Source organism: Sturnira hondurensis, unplaced genomic scaffold (genome assembly GCF_014824575.4).
Source record: "Sturnira hondurensis isolate 20B ecotype Veracruz unplaced genomic scaffold, ASM1482457v3 Scaffold0014430, whole genome shotgun sequence".
Lineage (NCBI taxonomy): Eukaryota > Metazoa > Chordata > Mammalia > Chiroptera > Phyllostomidae > Sturnira > Sturnira hondurensis.
Genome location: NW_028087061.1, coordinates 28,929 through 53,409, shown reverse-complemented (window position 1 = coordinate 53,409; position 24,481 = coordinate 28,929). Strand labels below are relative to the sequence as shown.

General features: G+C 39.0%; 1 protein-coding gene across 1 annotated transcript in view; it reads right to left on the bottom strand.

Moving 5' to 3' along the window:
* Nucleotides 1–14,386: 14,386 nt before the first annotated feature.
* The window catches only part of GLO1 (glyoxalase I), a 29,090-nt gene continuing 18,995 nt past the window's right edge, over nucleotides 14,387–24,481 (bottom strand). Inside the window, exons 3-6 of the mRNA XM_037063261.1 lie at nucleotides 22,421–22,561; nucleotides 19,479–19,546; nucleotides 18,570–18,659; nucleotides 14,387–15,813 (exon numbers count right to left, since the gene is read on the bottom strand). Coding sequence (XP_036919156.1) covers nucleotides 15,725–15,813; nucleotides 18,570–18,659; nucleotides 19,479–19,546; nucleotides 22,421–22,561 — 388 coding nt within the window. The 3' untranslated portion in view covers nucleotides 14,387–15,724. The remainder of the gene's footprint in view (nucleotides 15,814–18,569; nucleotides 18,660–19,478; nucleotides 19,547–22,420; nucleotides 22,562–24,481) is intronic.

Sequence of the window (24,481 nt, the reverse complement as noted above, 5' to 3'; positions counted from 1 at the left end):
CCATTCCCCCCTCTTTTGCTCATGTCCATATGTCACAAGTTCTTTAGATTCTGTATTTCCCATACTATTCTTGCCTGCCCCCTATCTATTTTCTACCTGCCGTCTATGCTACTTATTCTCTGTACCTTCTCCTCCCTTATCCTCCTTCCACTCCCCTGTTGCTAACCCTCCATGTGATCTCTATTTCTATAAGTTCCGCTCCCGATCTAGCTATCCTCTTAGTTTGCTTTTGTTTTAGGTGTGGTTGTTAATAACTGTGAGTTTGCTATCCTTTCACTGTTCACGTTTTTTATCTTCTTTTTCTTAGATAAGTCCCTTGAACATTTCATATAATAAGGGCTTGGTGATGATGAACTCCTTGAATTTTATCTTATCTGAGAAGCACTTTATCTGCCCTTCTATTCTAAATGAAAGCTTTGCTGGATAGAGCAATCTTGTATGGAGGTCTTTGGATTTCATGACTTGGAATACTTCTTTCTAGCCCCTTCTTGCCTATAAGGTCTCTTTTGAGAAATCCACTGACAGTCTGATGGGAACTCCTTTGTAGGTGACTGTCCCCTTATCTCTTGCTGCTTCTAGAATTCTCTCCTTCATTTTAATCTTGGGTAATGTAATTATGATGTGCCTTGGTGTGTTCCTTCTTGGGTCCAAGTTCTTTGGGACTCTTTGAGCTTCCTGGATTTCCTGGAAGTCTATTTCCTTTGCCAGACTGGGGAAGTTCTCCTTTATTTGTTCAAATAAGTGTTCCACTTGTCACTCTTCCTCTTTCCCTTCTGGTACCCCTATAATTTGGAGGTTGGAACGTTTAAAGATGTCCCTAAGCCTTTCCTCATTTTTTTGAATTCTTGTTTCTTCATTCTTTTCTGGTTGGATCTTTCGTTCTTCCTTCTGGTCCACTCCCTTGATCTGAGTACCAGTTTCCTTTCCATCACTATCAATTTCCCTTCATTTTACTTAATTTAGCCTTCATATGTTCCTCTAATATGTGACTATAATCAACCAGTTCTGTGAGCATCCTGATCACCAGTGTTTTTGAACTGTGCATCTGATAGGTTGGCTATTTCTTGGTCGCATAGAGTTACTGGCTCTGGGGCTTTGAGTTCTTGATCCATAATGTTTTGGTCTGTTCGAACCTGTTATGTATGAGGGGCAGAGCCCTAGGTGTTCACCAGGGCGGGGCAACTCAGTTGCTGGGTTGTGACACTGTATGTGGGGGTGGGGTCAGAGAGGGGCAATGGTGGTCCCCTCTGCTGCTTCCCACTGCTGGGGCCTGTGCGGTCTCTCACTGGTTGCTCCTTCGCCTGGTTTATCTGCGTGCAAATGTGTGACTACGGTCAGCCTGCCACCTTGTGCCCTCACTGGGTCTGCCCGTTGCAACCCCACGCCTGAGATCCACCAACCACCGTTCAGGCCTGGGTCGGTCTGGCCGAGTTTTCCTGCGCAACCCCACTCTGCCAGCTGCTGGCTCTGGCCCTCTTACTGGTCTGGCTGAATAGGTCGTTGTTGTCAGACTTCCATATAGTTCAACTTTCTGTGTTTTGGTTGCATCTTTGTTACTAAAACTTTGTTGTCTTTAAACTGGGTTGTGGGAGTAGGCACAGTGTTTCCACTTATGCTTCCATCTTGGCCGGAACGTGGGTGGGCTTTTTTGGGGGGAGGTATGAGTTTTGTTTAATAGGTTGGCTTGTTTTGTTTTAGCAGCGCCTATACAACAGCATATAAGACATGGTGAGCAGTGTGACTCAGTCAGCCAGCCAGAAGGAAGATCCCACCAAAGATTTACTCAACAACCAAAACCCAATAACAAGAGAGCCCCCCAAAATGGCATAAAGGATATCACAAGAGCATCCAGCTCAGATCACGAAGACTGCACCATGGATTCTCACTAACACAGAAGGCCACTCCATGAAAACAGAGAGTCAAAACAGATCAACCTAATATGCAGAAAAAACCAAAATGAGTCACCTAAAATGGGGAGAAAAAGAAACAACTTCCAACTGAAAAGAAAGGAGGAATCTCCAGAAAAAGTGCTAAATAAAATTGAGGCAAGCAATCTGTAAGACACAGAATAATGGCTATAAGGAAGCTCAAAATACTCAGTGAGAACTACAAGGAACTCTATGGAAGCTACAAGGAACTTACTGGGAACTTAATCAGCAAGAAAAAGGACATAGAAACTATGAATAAGAGCCAGGAGGAAATGAAGACTATAATATACGAAATGAAGAATACACTAGAAAGAATTAAAAACAGGCTAGATGAAGCAGAGAATCAAATCAGTGAGTTGGAGGACAAGATAGAAAAAAACACCCAGGCAGTGCAACGAAATGAAAAAAGACTCAAAAAGAATGAAGAGGCATTAAAGGAACTGCAGGACAACATGAAACAAAATAATACCCATACAATGGGGATGCCAGAGGAGAAGAGGAGCAAGGGGAAGAAAACCTATTTTAAAAAGTCATGACAGAAACCTCCCCTACGTTGGTGAGGGAAAAAGTCATGCAGGTCCAGGATACACACAGGGTCCCAATCAAGATAAACCCAAAGAAGCTGACTCCAAGACACATCATAATTAAAATGGCAAAATTTAAAGACAAAGTGAGAATCCTAAAGGCAGTAAGGGAGAAACAGGAAGTAACATACAAGGGAGCTCAAGTTAGCCTAGCAGCTCACTTCTCAACAGAAACACTACAAGCCAGAAGGGAATGGCATGAAATATTCCAAATAATGAAAAGCAAAGGCCTGCAACCAAGACTACTCTACCCAAAAAGGACCTCATTTAAAATGGAAGGTGATATAAGGAGCTTCGCAGACCAAAAAAAAAAAAAAAAGAGAGGCTAAAAGAATACATTTCCACTGAACCAGCATTGCAAGAGATACTAAAGGAACTGCTTAAAGATGAAGAGAAAGAGAAATAGAGAGGAACACAAGTCAAATGAAAAGAATGGCAATAATAACATAAATGTAAATGGATTAAATGCTCCAATCAAAAGACATAGGGTAGCTGAATGGATAAGAAATCATGACCCATACATATGCTGTCTACAAGAGACCCACCTCCGAACAAAAGAGCTACACAGGTTAAAGTGAAGGTTTGGATAAAATATTCCAAGCAAGCGGACATGAAAAAAGGCTGGGGTAGTAATACTTACATCAGATAAAATACACTTCAGAACAAAGGTGATAAAAAGAGACAAAGAAAGTCAATACATAATACTTAAGGGAATAGTCCACCAAGAAGATATAACCCTGGTAAACATATATGCACCCAATATAGGAGCACCTAAATATGTATGGAAAATCTTGGAGGATTTCAAGAAAGATATCAAGAGCAACACACTCATCATAGGGGATTTTAATACCCCATTGTCAACAATGAATAGATCTTCCAAATAAAGACTCAACAAGGATATTGTAGCATTGAACAACATTCTAGATCAATGGACTTACCTGATATATACAGAACCTTTAACCCCAAAGAAGCAAAATATACATTATTTTCAAATGCACATGGAACATTTTCAAAAATAGACCATATGGTAGGACACAAACAAACCTCAACAAATTCAAGAAAACTGAAATAATATCATGTATGTGCTCAGATCACAATAGCTTGAAACTAGAAACCAACCTCAAGGAAAAAACTCATAAACATTCAAAATCATGGAGACTTAATAACATGTTATTAAATAATGAATGGGTTAACAAGAGTTCAAGGAAGACATCAAAAAGTATCTGGACACAAATGAAAATGAACACACAACAACATGAAACCTCTGGGACACACAGGAGGCAGCCCTGAGAGGGAAGTTAATAGCAATAGCAGTCTACCTAAAAGAGACAGAAAAATCTCAAATAAACAACCTAACCCTACATCTACAAGAACTAGAGGAACAACAACAAACAAACCCCACAGCAAATAGAAGGAAGGAAATAATCAAGATCAGAGGAGCATTAAATGACATGGAGACAAAAAAGGGGGGGGGCAGTAATTCAAAGCATCAATAAATCCAGGAATTAGTTCTTTGAAAAGATAAACAAATTGACAAAACCTTTAACCAGACTCATCTAGAAAAAAAGAAACATATGACATTGTTATTTTAATAAAGATTGTGTTGAATCTATAGATTGCTATAGAGTCTATAGGAATCTATAGGACCCAAAACATAAAATCAGAAATGAAAGAGGAGAAGTTACAACCAATACCACAGAAATACAAAGCATTGTAAGAAATTACTATGAACTATATACCAAGAATTTGGACAACCTGAGTGAAATGAACACATTTTTAAAAACATAGCATCTTCCATGAATGAATCAAGAAGATGCAGAAAGCCTAAATAGACCAATAACAACTAGTGAAATTGAAGCACTAATCAAAAAACTCCTGGCACACAAAAGCCCTGGACCAGATTGCTCCACAGGTGAATTTTACCAAACATTTAAAGAACAACTAACTCCTAGCCTTTTCAAACTATTCCAAAACATCCAAGAAGAGGGAAGACTCCCAAACTCATTTTATGAGGCCAGTATTATCCTAATTCCAAAACCAGGTAAGACACAAAAAAGAAAGAAAATTACAGGCCAATATTGCTGATGAACATAGATGCTAAAATCCTTAACAAAATATTGGCAATCTGGATCCAGCAGTACATTAAAAAGGTCACACACCATAATTAAGTGGGATTCATCCCTGGGATGCAAGGATGGTACAATATTCACAAATCAATAAATGTAATATACCACATAAACAAAATGAAAGAAAAAAATCACATAATCATATATCAACAGATGCTGGAAAGCATCCAATAAAGTACAACACCCATTTACCATAAAGACACACAGTGAAGTGGGAATACAGGAAGCATTCCTCAACATAATAGGCTATATATGAGAAACCTATAGCCAACATCCTTTTCAATGGGCAAAAACTAAAAGCTTTCCCCCTAAGATCAGGAGCCAAGACCTGGGTGCCTGTTTTTCACTACTCTTATTCAACATAGTACTAGAAGTTCTAGTAGCAGAGATGAGACAAGAAAAAGAAAAAAAGGGCATCCAAATTGATAAGAAGGAAGCAATACTGTCATCATTCACAGATAACATGATAATGTACATAGAAAACCCTATGGTCTCCACCAAAAAACTACTTGATCTAATAAGTAAATTTGGCAAAATAGCTGATACAAGGTCAATATTCACAAATTAAGGGCATTTTTGTACATCAACAATGAAATATCAGAAACAGAAACTAGGCAAAAATCCCATTTACTCTAGCAACAAGGAGAATTAAGTACCTAAGAACAAGTGTAACCAAGGAGGTAAATGACTTGTACTCAGAAAACTACAGAACACTGAACAAATTAAGGAAGATACAAATAAATGGAAATACACACCATGTTCCTGGATTGGAAAAATTAACATCATTAAAATGCCCATACTACCCAAAGCAATCTATAGATTCAACACAATCCCTATTAAAATACTAATGTCCTATTTCACAGATATAGAACAAACATTTCAAAAATTTATATGGAACCAAAAAGACCCCATATAGCCTCAGCAATCCTGAGAAAGCAGAGAGAAGTAGGAGGGATCACAATACCAAAGATCTTACTACACTGCAAGGCAAATGTGATCAAAACAGTCTGGTACTGGCACAAGAGTAGACATATAGATTAATGGAACAGAACAGAGAACCCAGAAATAAACCCATATCTCTATGGTCAATTAATATTTGACAAAGTGGGTAGGGGCATGAAATGGAGTAAAAATAGCCTCTTCAACAAACAGTGTTGGAAGAACTGGACTTATACATGCAAAAAAAAAAAGAAACTAGACCAATAACTTACATTATACATCAGAATAAACTCAAGATCAATAAAAGACTGAAATATAAGTAGTGGTACCATAAAAGTCCTGGAAGACAACTCAGGCAGTAAAATTTCAGATACCCACACAGCAGTATTTTTGCTGATATATCTCCTATGGGAAGGGAAATAAAGGAAAAAAATAAACAAATGGAACAACTTCAAATTGAAAAGTTTCTGTATAGCTAATGAAACCATCATCAAAATGAACAGATAACTGACTATATGGGAAAAGATATTTTCCAATGATATTTTGGACAAGGGTTTGATCTCCAAAATATATAAAGAACTGATATGACTCAACACTAGTAAGACAAACAAGCTAAGAAATAGGCAAAGGACCTGAATAGACACTTCTCTAAGGAGGACATACAGAGGCCCATAGACATGTGAAAGGATGCTCAACATCACTAGCAATTGGAGAGATGCAAATTAAAACCACAATGAGATACCACCACACACCCGTCAGAATGGCCATCATTAACAAATCAACTAACACGTACTGGTGAGGATGTGGAACCCTAGTGCAGTGATGGTGGGAATGCAGACTGGTGCAGCCACTGTGGAAAACATCATGGATTTTCTCAAAAAAAATTAAAAATGGAACTGTTTTTTGACCCAGTGATTCCTCTGTTGGGATTATACCCTAAGAATCCTGAAACACCAATTCCAAAGAACTTATGTACCCCTATGTTCATAGCAGCATTATTTACAATAGCCAAGTGTTAGAAACAGCCTGAGTGTCCATCAGTAAATGAGTGGACATAAAAACTATAGTACATTTACACAATGGAATACTGTGCAGCAGAAAGAACCTTTTGCAACAGCATGGCTGGAACTGGAAAATATTATGCTAAGTGAAAAAAGCCAGGCAGTAAAAGACAGATACCATATGATCTCACCTATAAGAGGAACCTAATGAACAAAACAAACAAACAAGCAAACAGAACCAGAGGCATGGAAACAAGGATCAGACTGACAGCGACCAGAATGGAGAGGGAGGGGGAAAAGGATGGGAACAAGAGAAAGGGACTACTCAAGGAACAAGTATACATGACCCATGGACATGGACAACAGAGTGGGGATTGACTGTGGGAGCAGTGGGTGGGCTGGGAGGGAGAGGGTAAAGGGGGAAATGGAGAAAGCTGCAATAAAATAATAAAATATTAATAAAAAGACCACTCCACTTGAAGTAAACTTAGTTTTTTAATTAATAAAATAAACTATTTTTAAAAATAAATAAAATCTAAAAAAAAAATTAAAACTGCCCTGGCTAGTGTAGCTTGGTGGATTGAGCACAGGCCTGTGAACCAAAGGGTCACTGGTTCAATTCCCAGTCAGGGCACATGCCTGGGTTGCAGGCCAGATCCTCAGTAGTGGACACATGAGAGGCAACTACACATGATGTTTCTCTCCCACTCTTTCTCCTTCTCTTCCCCTCTCTCTAAAAATAAATAGATAAAATATTTTTTTTAAATAAAGAAAATAAAACCTTTATGCTTTGGGTTGAGGAGGGGAGTCAGAAGGGAGAGCTCCATGACCTGTTGAGTTCCTATGAGGCTCTACCTTCCTCTGCAGCTGTGGGTTAAGATAAAGGCAAATCACTGTCCTGAGATAGAAGTGTCTGAAGATGTAGGACAGGGGCCCTGTATTTGGCTTCCCAGGTAGAACCCTTGGAAGTCAGCAAGACCCCTGGGAAGAAATGGCTGTGAGAGAGCTTCCCATGGTCTCACATGATGCAGAAGCAGCAGAATGATCCAGCGCTCCCTGGGTAATGTTGTGGAGGTCTTAGCCCCAAAGATTTCCCTGTAGGCGAACATTATATGGAAATTGAAGAATGAAGCAGCAAGGAAGGTTCCAAACCTGACACAGCCTCAACAATAAGAATGAATGATGGTCTAACAGCAAGCAACGCAGATTTACGACAAAGGACTAAATAGGATACTTGACATTTTAGCAAATGCAAAAATGGGGACTTTAACTATGTGCAATTAAAAATTCCACTTCTTACACACTTGAGTTTGTGGATTACATACATAACGCTTCTATTCATTACAACAAATGAATGTTTTACTCTATAACAGTGGGTGAAAGTAATTCCTATTTTTGGAGCTCGACTTCTCTGATATTAGTGGTTTATTATGCACACAAATCACCTGCAAATCCTTCGAAAATATTCTCATTCAGTATGTCTGCAGTGAAGCCTGAAAATCTGTTTTTTTGAATCCTTACCTGAGAACATGCTTATTGATTTTACAGAGATGGGGAAGAGTGGGGGAGAGAGTGGGAGAGAAACATCAATGTGAGAGAGAAACATTGATTGACTGCCTCTCATACATGCCCCAACCTGGGGCTGAACCCACAACCTAGGCATGTGCCCTGACTGGGTACATCAAACCCACGACTTTCAGTTTATGTGACAATGCTCTAACCAACTGAGTCACACTGGCTTAATTTTTAAGTAGCTGATGCTGCAGGTACAGAGACCATTCTTGGAACAGTGAACCTATTCAAAATACTGGTAGATGACTACACTACATTGTTTTTCAATATACATTGACTAGCACTTTCTTACTTAAACACAGCATAGCTCTTGTGCCTAAACTGTAGCATGTAGCTATGGTACAATTTCAAACTACAATTTTAAATGCACAATGAATGAAGCAACAAAAAGAAAGTTCATTCAAAGTCAGTCAGCTAAGAGCAGGAAATGTGGATAAAAAGATAATAACTTCCTTCATGGGTTATCAATAACGTGTTTCAACTTTTAAAAAACTATTATCTCTAAATGTTTAAATAAAGTTTGAATATCACTGACTTGATCTTGATCATTTAGAATTCTAAGTCATTTTAAACACTAAACAATTTAAAATAATATAAGAGCATCTTCTAATTTTAATATAAGTTACCATCTTAAATAGACGCTTAGGTAGCAGACAAGAACATATTTGTTAAAATACTTCATTTTACTCAAAAGGTAAAAACAGTAAATGTTAGCAAATTAAGCAGTATTTCTCATTTTCCCAGATTATAAAGGTGATACTTACTCATTTTAGAGAATTTAGGGAATACAGAAAAATATAAAGAAAGGAACAGTCACTAGTAATTCCAGGAGCCAGAGAGAATCACAGTTTGGTACATTTTCTTCTAGCCATTTATTTGCATACTTGTTTCTTAACAAAATCAAGAATGTTTGTACATTTGTTTGCAGACTGCCTTTTTCACTTAATATCTCATGAGTATTTCTCCACATCTTTAAATAACCTTTAAAAACACAATTTAATGGTGTATAATGATATAATATTCTATTACACGTGGGTACTATAATAGTTAACTTATTTACCCATTTTTAGACATTTAAATTGTTTCTAATTTTTTCTATTATGAATAATGATGGGAGCAATGAATTGGATATAATTTTAAAACTAAAATCTGATTATTTTCTAGGAAACAAATTTCCCAGAATTTAACAATAATACCAGATCAAAGGATGTGAACATTTTAAAGTCTGAAATGACTCTTGAAACCTATTGCAAAATTGGTGTGTCAATAGTTTGGATAAGGTCTATGAAAGTGCCCATTTCATCAAAACTACAGCAGTTCTAGCCACTAGCATTTAAAAAATCTTGTATAATTTTGCTAATACTGATAAGGTTCAAACTGATGCATTTTCAGCAAGAATTCTCTTAACCCATCTCCACTTCACTAATTTTTGGATCAACCTGAGTCATCATCTCCTCGGTAAAGAACGGATGCTCTGGCAGGCTCAGGAACTATTACTAGCCGGCCACGTTCTAGGACACCCGTGTACTTCCGCTTCCCGCATGAGTTGTATGCTCATCAAGTCAATTGTGTCCATTACTACCATGTTCAAGCCAGTTATCTTCATAATTGTAAGTATACAATTTTATGAGATAAAACAGTGAGTTTATGTAAAAGGAAAGTTGAACATTCCAAAGGGCTGCAAATAGCTAAAATAAATTGCTGAATCAGTGGCAAACATAAATGTGTATGAGAAGGAAAGCAAAAAACTATGGATTCCTTTTCTAAAGAAACTATAATTGGATCTCTCAGATCAGTGGTTCCAACAGGGCAGTACTGACCCCTAGGGGTTGTTTTGGAAACGCATGGGGCATTTTCAGTTGGGTTTCAGTATTGGTATTTAGTGGAGAGAGGCAAGGATATGAAACTTCCTGTAAGAACTTGCACACTTTCATAGTCTCAGTGAGTATTCCTTTAGGTATAAATGCCACTTTTCCCCTCAAGGAGGAGCATAACTCCCCACACCTTAAATGAGGGCTTCACATAGGGATTTCCTTCCTAAGAGTGCAGTACAAAAACGGGGTGGGTGAACAGTAACTCTATAGTGGAGAAACCTGACATTACCACTGTAGTGGGGTGATCAGGGTTAACATCACCAGTGAGTCAACATGTCAACACCATACGTCTTTGATATGATGACAAGGGCACTTTACACTCTAGTCTTCCTCCTAAAACCCCAACCCCAGTTTTATCATGAAAAAAATTTCTCAGAAAATCTCAACTGAGAAACTCTGCAAAGTATGTGATGTACTCCTCAAAACTGCCAGCTACCAAAACAAGTGATAGTTTCAGGAAAGTCTGAAAAACTATCACATTCTAAAGGAGCCTAAGCAAACACAGTGACTAAATGTAATATAGGATCCTGAAATAGAAAAAGTAGGTAAAAACAAAGAAAACCCAAATATAGACTATTTAGTTAATAATAATGTATCAATACAGGTTTATTAGTAGTGACAAATGTACCATACTAATCTAAGATTTTAAAAATAAGGGGAACTGGGTCTGGCATACATGGGATGCCAGACATCCTTTAAAATACAATCCTTTAAAATAAGGATTCCCCTTACTTTAAAAATAAGGGGAACTGGGTCTGGCATACACCTCTGTACTATTTTTGCAACATTTCTATAAATCTAAAACTATTCTACCTATTTTTTTAATTGTAAAATACAAATCTGCAACTCACAGATAAATAAGTCCTGGAGATTTCACACACCGCATAGAGATTAGTCAACACTGGATTATAAACTTCAAACTTGCTGAGACCAGATTTCAACCAATCCCACCACAAAGAAACGAGAACCACAATCTTAGACTAAGGTCTTTGAGGGCAGGGAGTGTTTTATGTCTTGCAGCACCCTGCACCAACTAGGTTCTCAATATTTAGTTCCACCCTGTTGCAGTTTCTTTTCACGCCTACTCAGAAGCCCTTATTTGGTCCTCCATTCCAGCAGTCTCAAATTTGATGACATCTACATGACGTGCCACAGGTGTCATCATTGCACAACATTGTTACAGAGGAGCTCCAAACCAGGGAGCCGCACCTGTGTTCGTGACATTCCAAAACCACCGGCACGTGCCGGGAAGACCGGCACGTGTGGACCTGCCACTTACTACTCACATCGCAGAGGAGCGCGCTGCTGGCAGGCTGGTGGGCGGGACCGCGCCCCTCCGGCCTTGGTGCTACTTACACAGTTTGGGAGGTAGTAGCTTGTGAAAAGTCTTACACTATAGTGATAAACACAGGAGCCTTAAGACACAGGGGCTTTGAGTTGGCTGGGATACCTAAATACAAACTGTTTTCCTTGTTCCTTATGGCTGCTGGCCAGGCAGCCACCTGTTCTGAGGTTGTAGAGGGGCCGTGTCCTGAGTTACCCCACAAGTATATGTGTATCAGATCAACACATTGCACACCTGAAACTTTCACAATGTTGTGTATCAAGGACCCCCAATCCCTGGGCCACCTACCGGTACCAGTCTGTGGCTTCTTAGGAACCAGGCACACAGTAGGGGGTGAATGGGAGGTGAGCAAGCCAGCTTCACTGGCGTTACCTCCTGTCCCTCACCACCCGTCTGTGGAAAAATTGTCTTCCATATAACTAGTCCCTGGTGCCAAAAAGGTTGGAGACCGATGCTGTGTATCAATATTTGAATTTAAAAAATTGTAAAGCTTCTTTATTATGTGAGCCTGTAACTTCTACTTTACATATTTGTATACATAACATTACTATCTACTAGAGACAAAACTATCCTATACACAGGAGTATTATTTTTATTCAAAACTTCAGCAAGATGTGATCACCATTTTGAAAAACAATGTTTCCAACAGCAGCGTTATTCATGGTCTTTGACCAATAAAACACACCTGTTATCAGTATGCATTTAAAGTTGTAACATTATAGCTCATGAATTATGAACTCAGTCTTTATTTTAAAGTATCAAAGTGTTAACAGTATTCTACTGGTTTTAGTTCTTCCATATTTAAGAGTAAGCACCTGACTACTTCACTTTTTTCTGGTGTAGTGTCTGAGCTTTTACATATCGAAACACATTTGATTAGAAATTCATCTTTTCTCCTCTGTATTACAAAGGCATTGGATTGACCCTTTTAAAAACTGTGTATACAGGGAAGTTATGTATAATTTTACTTTAGGACAGTGGGAGTGATAGGTGTTATAAATGTTCCAATGTTATAATAAAAAATCCACTAAGTCTGAGAACCACAATCTTAGACTAAGGTCTTTGAGGGCAGGAAGTGTTTTATTTCTTGCAGCACCCTGCACCAACTAGGTCCTCAATATTTAATTCCACCCTGTTGCAGTTTCTTTTCACGCCTACTCAGAAGCCTTTATTTGGTCCTCCATTCTGGCAGTCTCAAATTTGATCCAGTGTGTACCTGCATGCAGGCAACTTGGGTAAATATAATCCATTTAAGTCAGTGGTCTCATTCTGCCAGTGATGAGAGACAGGCAAGTGACCCAGTGCTGATGAAGACAGGAAGAATTCTGGGGGGAGGGAGGGGTATGAGGGGGATAAAAGCAATGAAGAAAAATACAATAAAAAAGAAAAGAAAAAAAGGTGAATTCTGTTGAGAAACAAAAGGTTTTCTTTCAACTGGACATTGTTGGCGTGTATCTGACACCTGGACTCATGGTAGGCATCTTTGATCTGAAGTATTTACTACCGCCAAAAAACCCCACTGGGAATGACAGGCTGAGAGATGGAAGGAACTGAGGTTCTGGGTATCTCCGAACCCTATATCAACCCATTTTAGAACCTCTGAAGTGCTTGTTACATTTGATAAAGTAGAGTCTTACAGCCAGCAGCAAGCATTCTTACTGATGTAACTCTCTTCACAAGCAGTTATGTTACTAAAAAACGGGTATGTACACGCTGAACACAGTGCTGGTCAGAATGCTACGGAGGGAAGTCATCAGTGACTCTCTCTCAACCATCAGCTCCTATTTCAAACCACCTATAGTAGAAATGAGTACCAGGGTTAGCTGTGTGGGGCTCGTCGGGGAGTGATTTATTTTACATTGACAGTAGGCTACACAGGCTTGCCATCCATTTGTGGAAAACAAGAACACTTCTCGGGGTCAGCTTCGCCCTTTCACACAACCACTTCTCAGGTAAGTTGATTTGGAAATTAGTGAATTGTCCTAATTCCTAGCAAAGCCTGGTGATACAAATAGCTATTTTTTCACGGCATATAAGGATGAATTTAAGGAATAAGCAAGAGCTATCTTTTGACAAGTTTTAGCTTAGCAGTAGAGAAGGCTTTATCTGTGGAAATAAAGTTTAAATGCTTGAATTTATGAATGTAATAATCCTCTCACTTGATAATTCCATACCCAACAGGTGAAACTGGTCTTCGCTGGTTCCCACAACTCACCTTTTGATATGTGGCTGTCTTTCTCTGCACTTTTTTTAAATAAAGATTTTATTTATTTATCTTCAGAGGGGAAGGGAAGGAGAGAGGGAGAGAAATATCAATGTATGGTTGCCTCTTGTGCGTCCCCTGCTGGGAACTGGCCTGCAACCCAGGCATGTGCCCTGACTGGGAATTGAACCGCGATCCTTTGGTTCGCAGGCCTGCGCTCAATCCACTGAGCTACACCAGCCAGGGCTTTCTCTGTATTTTTTAACCCCCACTCTCAACTTTACTCCTTATTTACTTTCCTCTTCCACCTACCCCACACTTTCATAGAAGTGCCATAGAAACTATTTGCTTTGCGGGGGATACAGAACTACATCTACTCTCAGCTCAGAGTGAGCCGGCAAGTCCCTTAAACCCTTGCACCACTCCCTGAGGGCAGCCTTTGACTTCTTTTAAGAATAAGCGAGACAGTGAAAGACAAATACCATATGATCTCACCTTTAAGTGGAACCTAGTGAACAAAACAAACAAGCAGGCAAAATATAATCAGAGACATTGAAATTAAGAACAATCTGACAGTAACTAGAGGGGAGGTAGGAGAAGATAATGGGGGGAAAGGTGGGGGAGGGTTTTCAGGAACAACTATCAAGGACTCTAGGTCAAACCCAAGGCAGGGTGGAATCAGGGGAGGGAGGTGGGGGTGGCTGGGGTAGGGGGATAGTGGTTGGAGGTAAATGTAGACAACTGTACTTGCACAACAATAAAACAACTTTTCAAAAAAGAACATGCTGGACAGAAGTTTACAAGTTAAACATCGTCTTATTAAATATTTATTTTATTTTGGTTTATGAGTATTGCTATTTGTTTGAGTTGCTCACATAAATCCACTCCATCCATAAAGGAAATGTAAAGTGCCCCTAGCAGTGTAACGGCAGTTGGCACGGCTACCCAAAGACCTTCCAGCAGTCTACAGGAAATCTAAATGTAGTCAAACCACAGCTGAATGTTCTTTTTCTCCGGGCCCTGGGAGGTTTTCAAAATCAGTTTAGTTTTTAAAAATCCAACAAATGTCAATCACGGCAGGGAAGACCACTAAGCTGATTTCTGATAACTAAGTTATGTTGTCACTGATCATAACTGATCCTAAATGATTACTCGCATCTGAAAGACCTTGAGGGAGGGGCGCTTCATAAGTAAAACAAGCGCACTCACACAAGACAACGGGCATCCCCAGAGCAGTTGGGTGCTACAGACTGCTTCCCTCCCCGAGGTTCCCAGGCTGAGAGAACATCGTTAGCTCACTGAAGGTATTCACAACAGGGCACGAGCGGAGGGCGTGTCTTGAGGTACTAATTTATGAGGTGCGATCTAAATACTAAAAATTATGATGAAATCTTGAGTACTTGAGCCTATTTGTATTGTCTTAATTCATTCAAGTTATTTTACATGTCTAGCCTCTTTCCTTTCTCACAGGATAGTCAGGAGGATTAAGCAAGATAAAATATGTGACATTTATACTCAGGAAACAATATCCCCATCCTCCTCCCCATCCCAAATTAAAGAGGTTAGTCCTTGAACTTTGAAAGTACTTTATAAATAAGAAGAAATTAGTTTTTCTGCCAGCGTCCTTGTCAGCAGGATTCTGAACTGCTCCCAAGAGTGCCTTCTCTTTTGTAAACACTTTATACTATTTGAAGAACACAGAAAGTTTCATTTTGGTTCAGCACTCTTTACTTTCTACTGTGAAAATTATCTCTGAGGAACTAAAACCCCAGAAGGTAGCCACAAGAACAAGTTAAATGTTTTTTTTTTTTTTTAATGATTCAAAGGTAGACTTGTAGAGAAGTCATAGTTAGGAGAGAGAAGGCAAATACAGCCTTTGAAGGGAACTGTTCTAATTAGTACCTAAAAAAGCAATGTTGTACAACTACGTTCAAGGACACAAGACAAAGCACTACTCTAAAACTAGAATGACTGAATAGTTGGTTAAAAACACAGCTGAAATAGGAGGGGATACGGACTTAAGAACAATTTGAACTGGGACAGTGAAACATCAGTCCTAGATGCTTCTGTTATCTATCTCAAATCACACTGTTTCACTTTTTTACCTCTCACAGTGTTCTCACTGAAATCTCAAAACATTATTGTCATAGAACTAAATAATAGTTATCATGTTGTTAGGATTCAAAATTTCAATCCAGTAGCCATCAGGATCTTGAATAAATGCCAGGCCTTTCATTTTACCTGTAAAATAAAAATGATTTTCATGATTAAAAAGATTTTTTTAAAAACCTGAAAAATTTAAAATATACTTTTTATTACTTCAAATTTCAATTTGCACTTCATTAAAATACATTGTTTTGTTTCTAGTTTTAATTTTAAAAAATTCCGTTGTCAGTGTGGCCCAAATGTATGTTTTTCAGAATGACTAATTATCTTCTACACTTACCTGGAAACCAACTCTAATGAAATAAATTGTGGGACTGGCTACACCTTCTAGTTATCAGGTGATTACTTCAATTCACAATATCACTTCACGCTACCAGTTGAGTAGGTACAGAAATTGTCTTATTTTTAAAGAGGAAGAATAAGGAGGTGCTCAAGGGAGCAGGGAGCAGGGCTCACCCACAGCCAGAAGACCCAGGCGCTTGAGTCACACCAGCCCTGTCAGGACTATTCTGCGTAACCCAAGGTCTTCCCATCAGATTCCTCACAGGAATTCCTCACAGGAATTCACACCTGGGACCGAAAAGCCAGTAAGTCCAGCAGTAGAGCTGTTTGCTTAAATGGAAAAATGTGACCTCAGAAATTCACCATGGGACCAAGGTGCTGAATTAGTTGACTCCTATCTCTGGTTCCTTTCTCCAAGGTCTACCCCAGAGGAACACAGATGGCAAGTAGGGAGAAAAAGAACCCTTCAGGTGATGGTTGGGAGAGGAATTGTGGGGATGGGTGGGATGACTGTTTTAACCAGTCTATGTGGACGGAGGTACTTTAGGTCTGGACCAGAAGGCAGTCCATCATAGCTATGGGAAAATAAAGAGAGGGCATTCTATTAGTTTGGTTGCTGTTTCTCCTAGTACCTTGGGCATCAGCACCCACCCCAGGTTGTAGGGGGTGTGTGCTACTGGTTCAGATGTCCTCAGGAGTAAATGAGAACACTACAGAAGACTGTGGGGAGCTGAGAAAAACATGTGGGAACCAAGTAATTTCCAGCCTACACTTTCTACATAACCAGGGTTAAGGGATGACCATCTCAGGACTGTCTCTTACTAATACTGCTAACACTTTGTCCCCGAGAGACAAAGCAAGAATATCTAACTTAAAGACTGTTATGCAGAACGTGATATGTTTAATTCTCATTTTCAGGTGTCTATGGGTCTCTGTCCAGCCCATCTTCCTGAGGTCAGTGGGTTGTTAAGGACTGAATCTGGTCTTCCCCTCACTCTCACTGCCTAATGGACTTGAACAGCTAATAGCTGCAGAAAAAAAAAACAAGACCAAAGTAACAAGATTCTGAGGAACATAATCATAAAACAAACAATGGATTATAGATTCAAACAGAAGAACGTATATTAGAGTGATGGATCAAGAACTATTAAAACATGGTTATACTTCATATTATTTTATGGAATATGAAATATAACCAACATGAAAAAAGAAGAAAAGTTAAAGGAACCAAGCATAACTTGAAAATCCAAATTATAGTACCTGAAATAAAACAGTAAATAAGAACAAAAAAGATGGTTATCATAACAGATACATTTGAAGAAATGTTAGCTAACTGGTATGCCAGTATGAGTAAATCTCCTGGAAAGAAGGCAAGGACAAAGAGATAAATTTTAAAAGCTTCTAGAACAAAACAGAAGAGAATATACAAAAGAACATAAATCAGATAGCAGATTTTTCACCAGCAACGCTAGATGAAAAACCAAGACAACAGCGTTCTATTTCCAAGACTGAAGAAAAATAAACCTAAAATTTATATTCAACCAAACTGCCATTCATGTACAAAGACATGGTTCCCAGGCACACAAAGCCTCAAAACTCTTTGCAAACAGTTTGGGTTGAGGTACTTAACAAAGAGACAGAAAAGTAAAAAGTGCTGTAAAAGATGCACAGAGAAACGGTGACCAGACACCCTGATCCACAGCACAGACAAAAGTAGGTTTATAGTTGTACGTGAAGCAATTTATTCTTGCATTATTAATCATTGCATTTTTTATTTGTATTATAACTGTAAACCTTCTTTTGCCCACCCTTGTATTTACCATCTTTAAAAAATCAATACTATTCCAGAATGGGCAATAGTAACATGACGGAGTAAAAGGCAGCAAGTTCTTCTCCTACCGGGCAGAATATCTGGATAACAAATCTTTCAATTGAAAAAATGAAAAGAAAGGATTCAAATGAAACAGTGAAAAGTTTAAAATGAAAACAGAAATAATAAATTAGGATGGCAGAAATAGATTTAAGTAAAATAAATCCTAATACCTGTAAATCCCCAAATCCAGATATATACTATTTTAAGAGACATATAAAACGTAAGGACATGCTAAGGTTGTAAGAGCTGAACAAGAAATACCAGGCAATTGTTAACTGAAGAGATTTGGTATACTTATAGTAATATTAGAAAAAGTAGACTTTAAAGAACTTATTTGGGGTGGGGGACTATATAGCCACTGAGACAGTGAAAGCTGGTGGCCAGTGAGAGAACGTGGTGGGGTTGGAGGGTGGGTGAGGGAGCCTAAGTCTTCACTGGCTCCGCACATCCTGTGTCTAGTCCCTTGTGAAGCCACCCTAGCTTCTGGCTTCCATTTCCCTAAAACAAGCAGGTTTCTTCCAATAGTTTCCCTTCTTCCCTTAAGCTGGTTGAAGTAGAAGTCTTCAAAGTTACTTCCAACAAAAGGGTTTTACTACAACAGCCCCCTCTCTGTGGGTGCTTAGCAAATGTTCTGTAACTACAAGAGAGGCCTGGAAAAAACAAGCAGCAGACTCACCATCATCAGGCTTCTTCACGAATTTGACTCCCAGTTCTTCAAATCTTTTACAAGCACCGTGTACATCGGGAACAGCAATTCCAATGTGACCTGAGGTGACCATCCCCAAAACAAGGCAGAGAGAAGGAAGAAATCATTACAACAGGGAAGCCAAGCGCCACGAGTGGCTTCCACGACTAGTGCATTTTACACCAGAAGGCATCCAAAACCAGACTGAATCAAGTAGGATCAAAAATGATAATATACAGTGTGGAGCAAAAGTAGATTTGCAGTTCTTCGTATGAAAAACAATACAATAATTAATAAACAATAGTACAAGAATAAACTCTGTTTTGTGTACTCACAACTGTAAACCTGCTGTAAACCTGCAGGTTTACAGCTGTAAACCTGCCCCATCCTGCATTACAGAACAAGAATCTAAGTCTAACTGGAGGGGTATAATAAATTAATTAGTTCCTCTGATAGAAACTATTTAAAATATGCCCAATACTGGCTCATACATAGTTTAATCTATTAAGACTAAAAGAGTAATCATTTATTCATACTTGAAAGGTTTAAGGTTGACACTGACCATACAGCAGCCAATTTAAGGCTGTTATCTTGACTGAGAGATTTCAGTTCAAGGCTCAGGTGCATGCTAACAAAAATCGAGATTATTAACCATAATTTTTTTTAATATTAAAAAGTCACTATAACAGAGAGACAGACAAGAAAATCACTATGAGAGTAGATCTGAAGTTTAGTCTGAGACTATGAGATCAAGCAACTCCTCAATAAAATTATTTGCACAAATAAAAATAACCATAAATTAATCATACTTAATGTTTTAGATTTGTTATAATCATAAATAGGGACACAATGCAAAAGCACACAAATCCATACACATTACATACAAACCGGGAAGCGTACCAAATCCTCGAGGGTCTGAATTGCCACTGTGGTAACTCTGGGTCTCATCATCCTCAGTGCCCCAATTACTATAAAAGGAGGGAAAAGGTAATTACAAGTGACCTGTAGAGCAGATATTCTGAAAGGAAATTTGCAATAGTTTGTCTTCAAAATCTTTATATAGATGGGGTCTGTCTGGAAAACGTATAGCCATTGTTAATATAACGAGAACAATTTGTGTGACATTGATGTAAACCAGCATCCAAGGAGAGTGGACTGGAATGCGCACGTGTGAACAATGACTTCACTGTACTAGTCAGCGGGGGTAGTAAAGGCTGTTGAGTGAGCATGTGTACTGTGTGGTCATCACATTCAAAATGACTGAGTGAGCAGAGCAACAAATCTGCATCAGATGTTGTGTTAAACTTAAATGTTCCTCTGCAGAAACTATTTGGATGACTCAGAAGGCTGCAGCTATGGGCAACTGGTGATGACTGGCAGCTTCATCAGAACAACAAGCCCGCTCACGTATCATACCTCATGCAGGTTTTTTCCCCCGAAACATCAGAACACCCAGGTGACTCAGCCCCGCTGCAACCCAGATTTGGCACCCTGTGACTTCTGGCTTTTCCCAAATCAGAAATCACCTTCGAAAAGTAAGAGATTTCAGACCACTGATGAGATTCAGGAAAATACAACAGGGCAGCTGATGGCAACTGGGAGAACTGTCTGAGGTGCCAAGTTGCCTGCTTTGAAGGGGACTGAGGCGTCACTGTCCTATGTACAGGGTTCTTGTATCTTCTTCAATAAATGTCTCTATTTTTTATAGTACATGGCTGGATACTTTACGGACTGACCCCGTATATATACTACATATGTATATATACACCTATACGTAAAATTGTATATGTACTGTATATTACATATATACATATGTGTGTGTGTATATATATATATATATATATATATGCTACTTAATCTACTTGGTCTAATTTCTGCTATTGTAAATATTAAGTTTTCAACTACAGAAAGGGGAAACAGACAAAATGGGCAAAGCATGATTTTAGCTAGACCAAGGAGACTAAACCAGGCATCCTGATAACAATAAAAGCAACTATCATTCATCGTGCCGAGCACATTTTATTTCATTAAACCCTCACAACAGCTCCATGGGCTGTATTGAGCACCTCCATTTTATAATTTATTTATTTATTTATTTAATTTATTTATAATATATTTTATTGATTATACCATTACAGTTGTTCTATTCCCCCCCTTCATTCCCCTCCACCCACTCCCTCCCCCACCATTCTCCCCCTAGTTTATAACCACGTGTCTCAAGTTCTTTAGATTCTATATTTCCCCCACTATTCTCGCTCTCCCCCCTATCTATTTTCTACCTACCATCTATGCTATTTTCTGTGCCTTCTACCCCCTTCTCCNTGGATTTCCTGGAAGTCTATGTCCTTTGCCAGACTGGGGAAGTTCTCCTTTATGATTTGTTCAAATAAGTGTTCCACTCGTGGCTGTTTCTTTCCCCCTTCTGGTACCCCTATAATCCGGATGTTGGAACGTTTAAAAATGTCCTGGAGGTTCCTAAGCCTCTCCTCATTTTTTTGAATTCTCATTTCTTCATTCCTTTCTGGTTGGATGTTTCGTTCTTCCTTCTGGTCCATTCCATTGATTTGAGTCCCAGTTTCCTCTCCATCACTATTGGTTTCCTGGACATCTCCCTTCATTTTAATTAGTTTAGCCTTCATATGTTCCTCTAACTTGTGACTATAATCTACCAGTTCTGTGAGCATCCTGATAAACAGTGTCTTGAATTGTGCTTCTGAGAGGCTGGCAATTTGTTGGTTGCTGAGAGTTATTGGCTCTGGGACTTTGAGTTCTTCTTGCGCCATCTTTTGGGCTGTTCGTGCCTGTTCTGTAGCAGGATTGGAGCCCTAAAGTGTTCACTAGAGCAGGGCAACTCAGTCACTGGGTTGTGACGTTGTATGTGGGGGCGGGGTCAAAGAGGAACAATGGCTTCCCGTCTGCCGCCTGCCGCCGCGGCCCCCACTGGCGCCGCAGCCACCACTGTCACCAGGCCCACGCGTTTCGTTCCACTGCACTCGAGTGTGCCACCGCCATCAGCCCTCCACCACTGGGTTCGCCCCCTGGAGACTGTGTGGTCCGTCTCACTGTGTGCGGATGTGCGACTGAGGTCAGTCTGCCCCACACCCCGACTGGGTCCGGGCTGCCTGTGCGTCTAGGTCGGGGGATCTGTCCTGCCCGACCCAGCTCCGCTGCTGGCTCCGCCTCTCTTACCGTTGAAGGGTTCATAGTTGTCGGACTTCCGTATAATTCCATTTTCTGGTCTTTGGGTGTGTCCTAGTTCTCCAAACCTTTGTTGTATTCAAACTTGGTTGTGGGAGAAGGCACAGTGTTTCCACCTATGCCTCCATCTTCACGGAAGTGATTCTCCATTTTATAATTTAGACTGTGACTTATGGAGATGACGTAACTTGTTCAGAGTCAAGGCTGACATCTACGTCTGTCTGATTTCAAGGCTGCTGTGCATCCAGTGACACATGAAATCACAGACCCTGAAACAAATGCTGTTTACTGGTTGTTAGAGAACACACAAAACAACACAAAGAATAAAAAGAATGGGAATACCTATTTCAACACTTTATAAAGACCTTAGTTATAGTATCTAAATATCTGTTAGCTATAGTTTGGCAAATATCTTGCCATTTCAATCTTAGATTATCTAATAAGCAAATGATCTAACTTGTTCTACTTATGCCACAAGAACAATACAAAGACCAAAAGCTCCATAAAAACAGTCTAACATATTGTTACAAATGCAAAGTGATTGGGTAGACCAGGTCTGAATTAAGCTTGAAAGGAAAAGAAGTGTAAAAAAAGCCAAGCTCTTAAAAAATGTAGAATATAAGAAGATAAAAACTCATACTTACTGCGTCAGTTCAAGCATAGCTTTTCTGGAGAACACCCATGCTACTTTTTCATCTTTATCTTTTGGGATGTCACTTTTATCCTCATAAGCCAAGAAATAGAGTGAAAACTTCATAGTGGGAAAATCTAGTTTTTGGAGAAGCCTGAAATTAAACAATAGCAAGCCTGAATCAATTAGCAACAGGAAAGGTGGATTCATACTAAAATCAACGTAAAAGTATTCAAGTTCTACTAAGAATAGGACCTGTGTGTAGTGAGGCCATTTTAATAGGAAAAGCAGGGGAAACCAATAAAAATGCTTTCATTAGAAAAAAAAGCAACCTATTCACCTGTAATATCAGTGAAATAAAAAACTTTTAAAAAGCAAACTTGTAATTTATCAATTCTCTAAATATCATCAATTCTTCAAACATGAGGAAACTTAGCTGGAATTATGGTACTTGTTTATAAAAGGCAAAAAGATATCTTCAAAAGAAAATTTTATTTTTAGTGAAAAATACAATGCATTACTTTTTGTCCTTTCAGATATATAACATTCAGTTAATAAAATAAATGAATTAAAAGTATATGATTGTCTAACTACTAACCTGGACACCTGAAACTAATACAAAATAATATTAAATGTAAACTGTAATTGAAAAATAAAATTTAAATGAAAAAGAGTAAATAAATAAATAAATACATGTATGCTTTCTTACTAAGCCAAAATTCCTAGGAAAAAAATTGAGGCTACCTGGTAAGAGTGAAGGAAGGGCAGACTACTATCACAAAAAATGTGAATGTCAACAATAAGGTGGTTAATGGTGTCAAATACCGCAAAAAAGTCAAACAGGACTGAGACTGAGAACAGGCCATGAGATACGGGCAGATCCTCTGAGGGCAGTTTCAGCAGCGTGGGGCAGCAGAGCCTGGACTACCCACACCGGGAGAGGGCGGAAGGTGAGCAAGTCAGAGACCATGCAAGGTTTTTGTAGACCACGGCAGACCATGCAAGTCGAGCATGCTCTACCTACACTGACAGTGGGGAGTGACGGGAAGGAGGGCAAGAGGCCAGAGGGCAAGAATTATCCTAGAAGAGAGAAGACTTAACCGTTTTTGTACGTTGAAAGGAAAGAGCCAGTGGAAAGGAGTGACTGATAGAGAGAATGAATTACTAAACCCTGTGGTTTTAGAAAAGATCATTGACGTTATGGCCTATAAAGTAAGTTTAGCGTGTTATTTTACAACGAGTAGTTTAGAATGAGCATACATATATTAAAATTTTCTTTAGATTGTTGTGGATTAAATGCTGCGAGATGACCTCATTTATAATCACAGCAAATCAAAAGTTTCTAGAATTCTGTTCCAAATCTTTTACTTATCACTGCTATGTAATATGCCTTGGCCTGCTAAGATCTATCTATGCATTGACTTATCGCAAATAAGATTTATTCTATCTAATCTCTTTATAAAAGTATCAAATATCTCAAATACTCTGACCATGACAAACTGTCTCTGCACCTGAAGCAGACTGTCCAGCCTTACAGCCCAGTGAGGTGGGGAATGAGGCAAACGGCCCTGTTGAAACTTGCTCTCCTCAGCTGAGCATGTCTTTCGGTACAACGTCAAGCTCCCTACTCGGGGGCTCTTCAAAAACAAGATCAACCTTGCAGCCAATCAAAACTAGCTTCAAATTTGGGGTCAGTAACTTAATGTCTTTAAGCTTTGGTTTCTGCCTTCCAGGCCTACTGTGAAGATGGAAGGAAATAATACGTAAAATGTCTGCAAATGGCAAGTGTGCAATTACTTTGTTTTCATTCTGTCCTTTAAATATGCCATAAATATATGCAAAATGTTTTTTGAAAAAAAAATCACAAGAAATCGTTTACAGCAATTATCTTTGGGGAGAAGAACTAGGAGAGGGAGGTTACTACTTTTCATTTTGTATTTTTCTGAACTGGTTGGATTTTCTAAACATTGACATACTTTTTACCTGAAATTTTTCTCTCAACATCAATGTAAGTTATCTAGGCAGTACATTAAAAATCATTTTATACTTTATGTATATTATCAAAAATAAACAA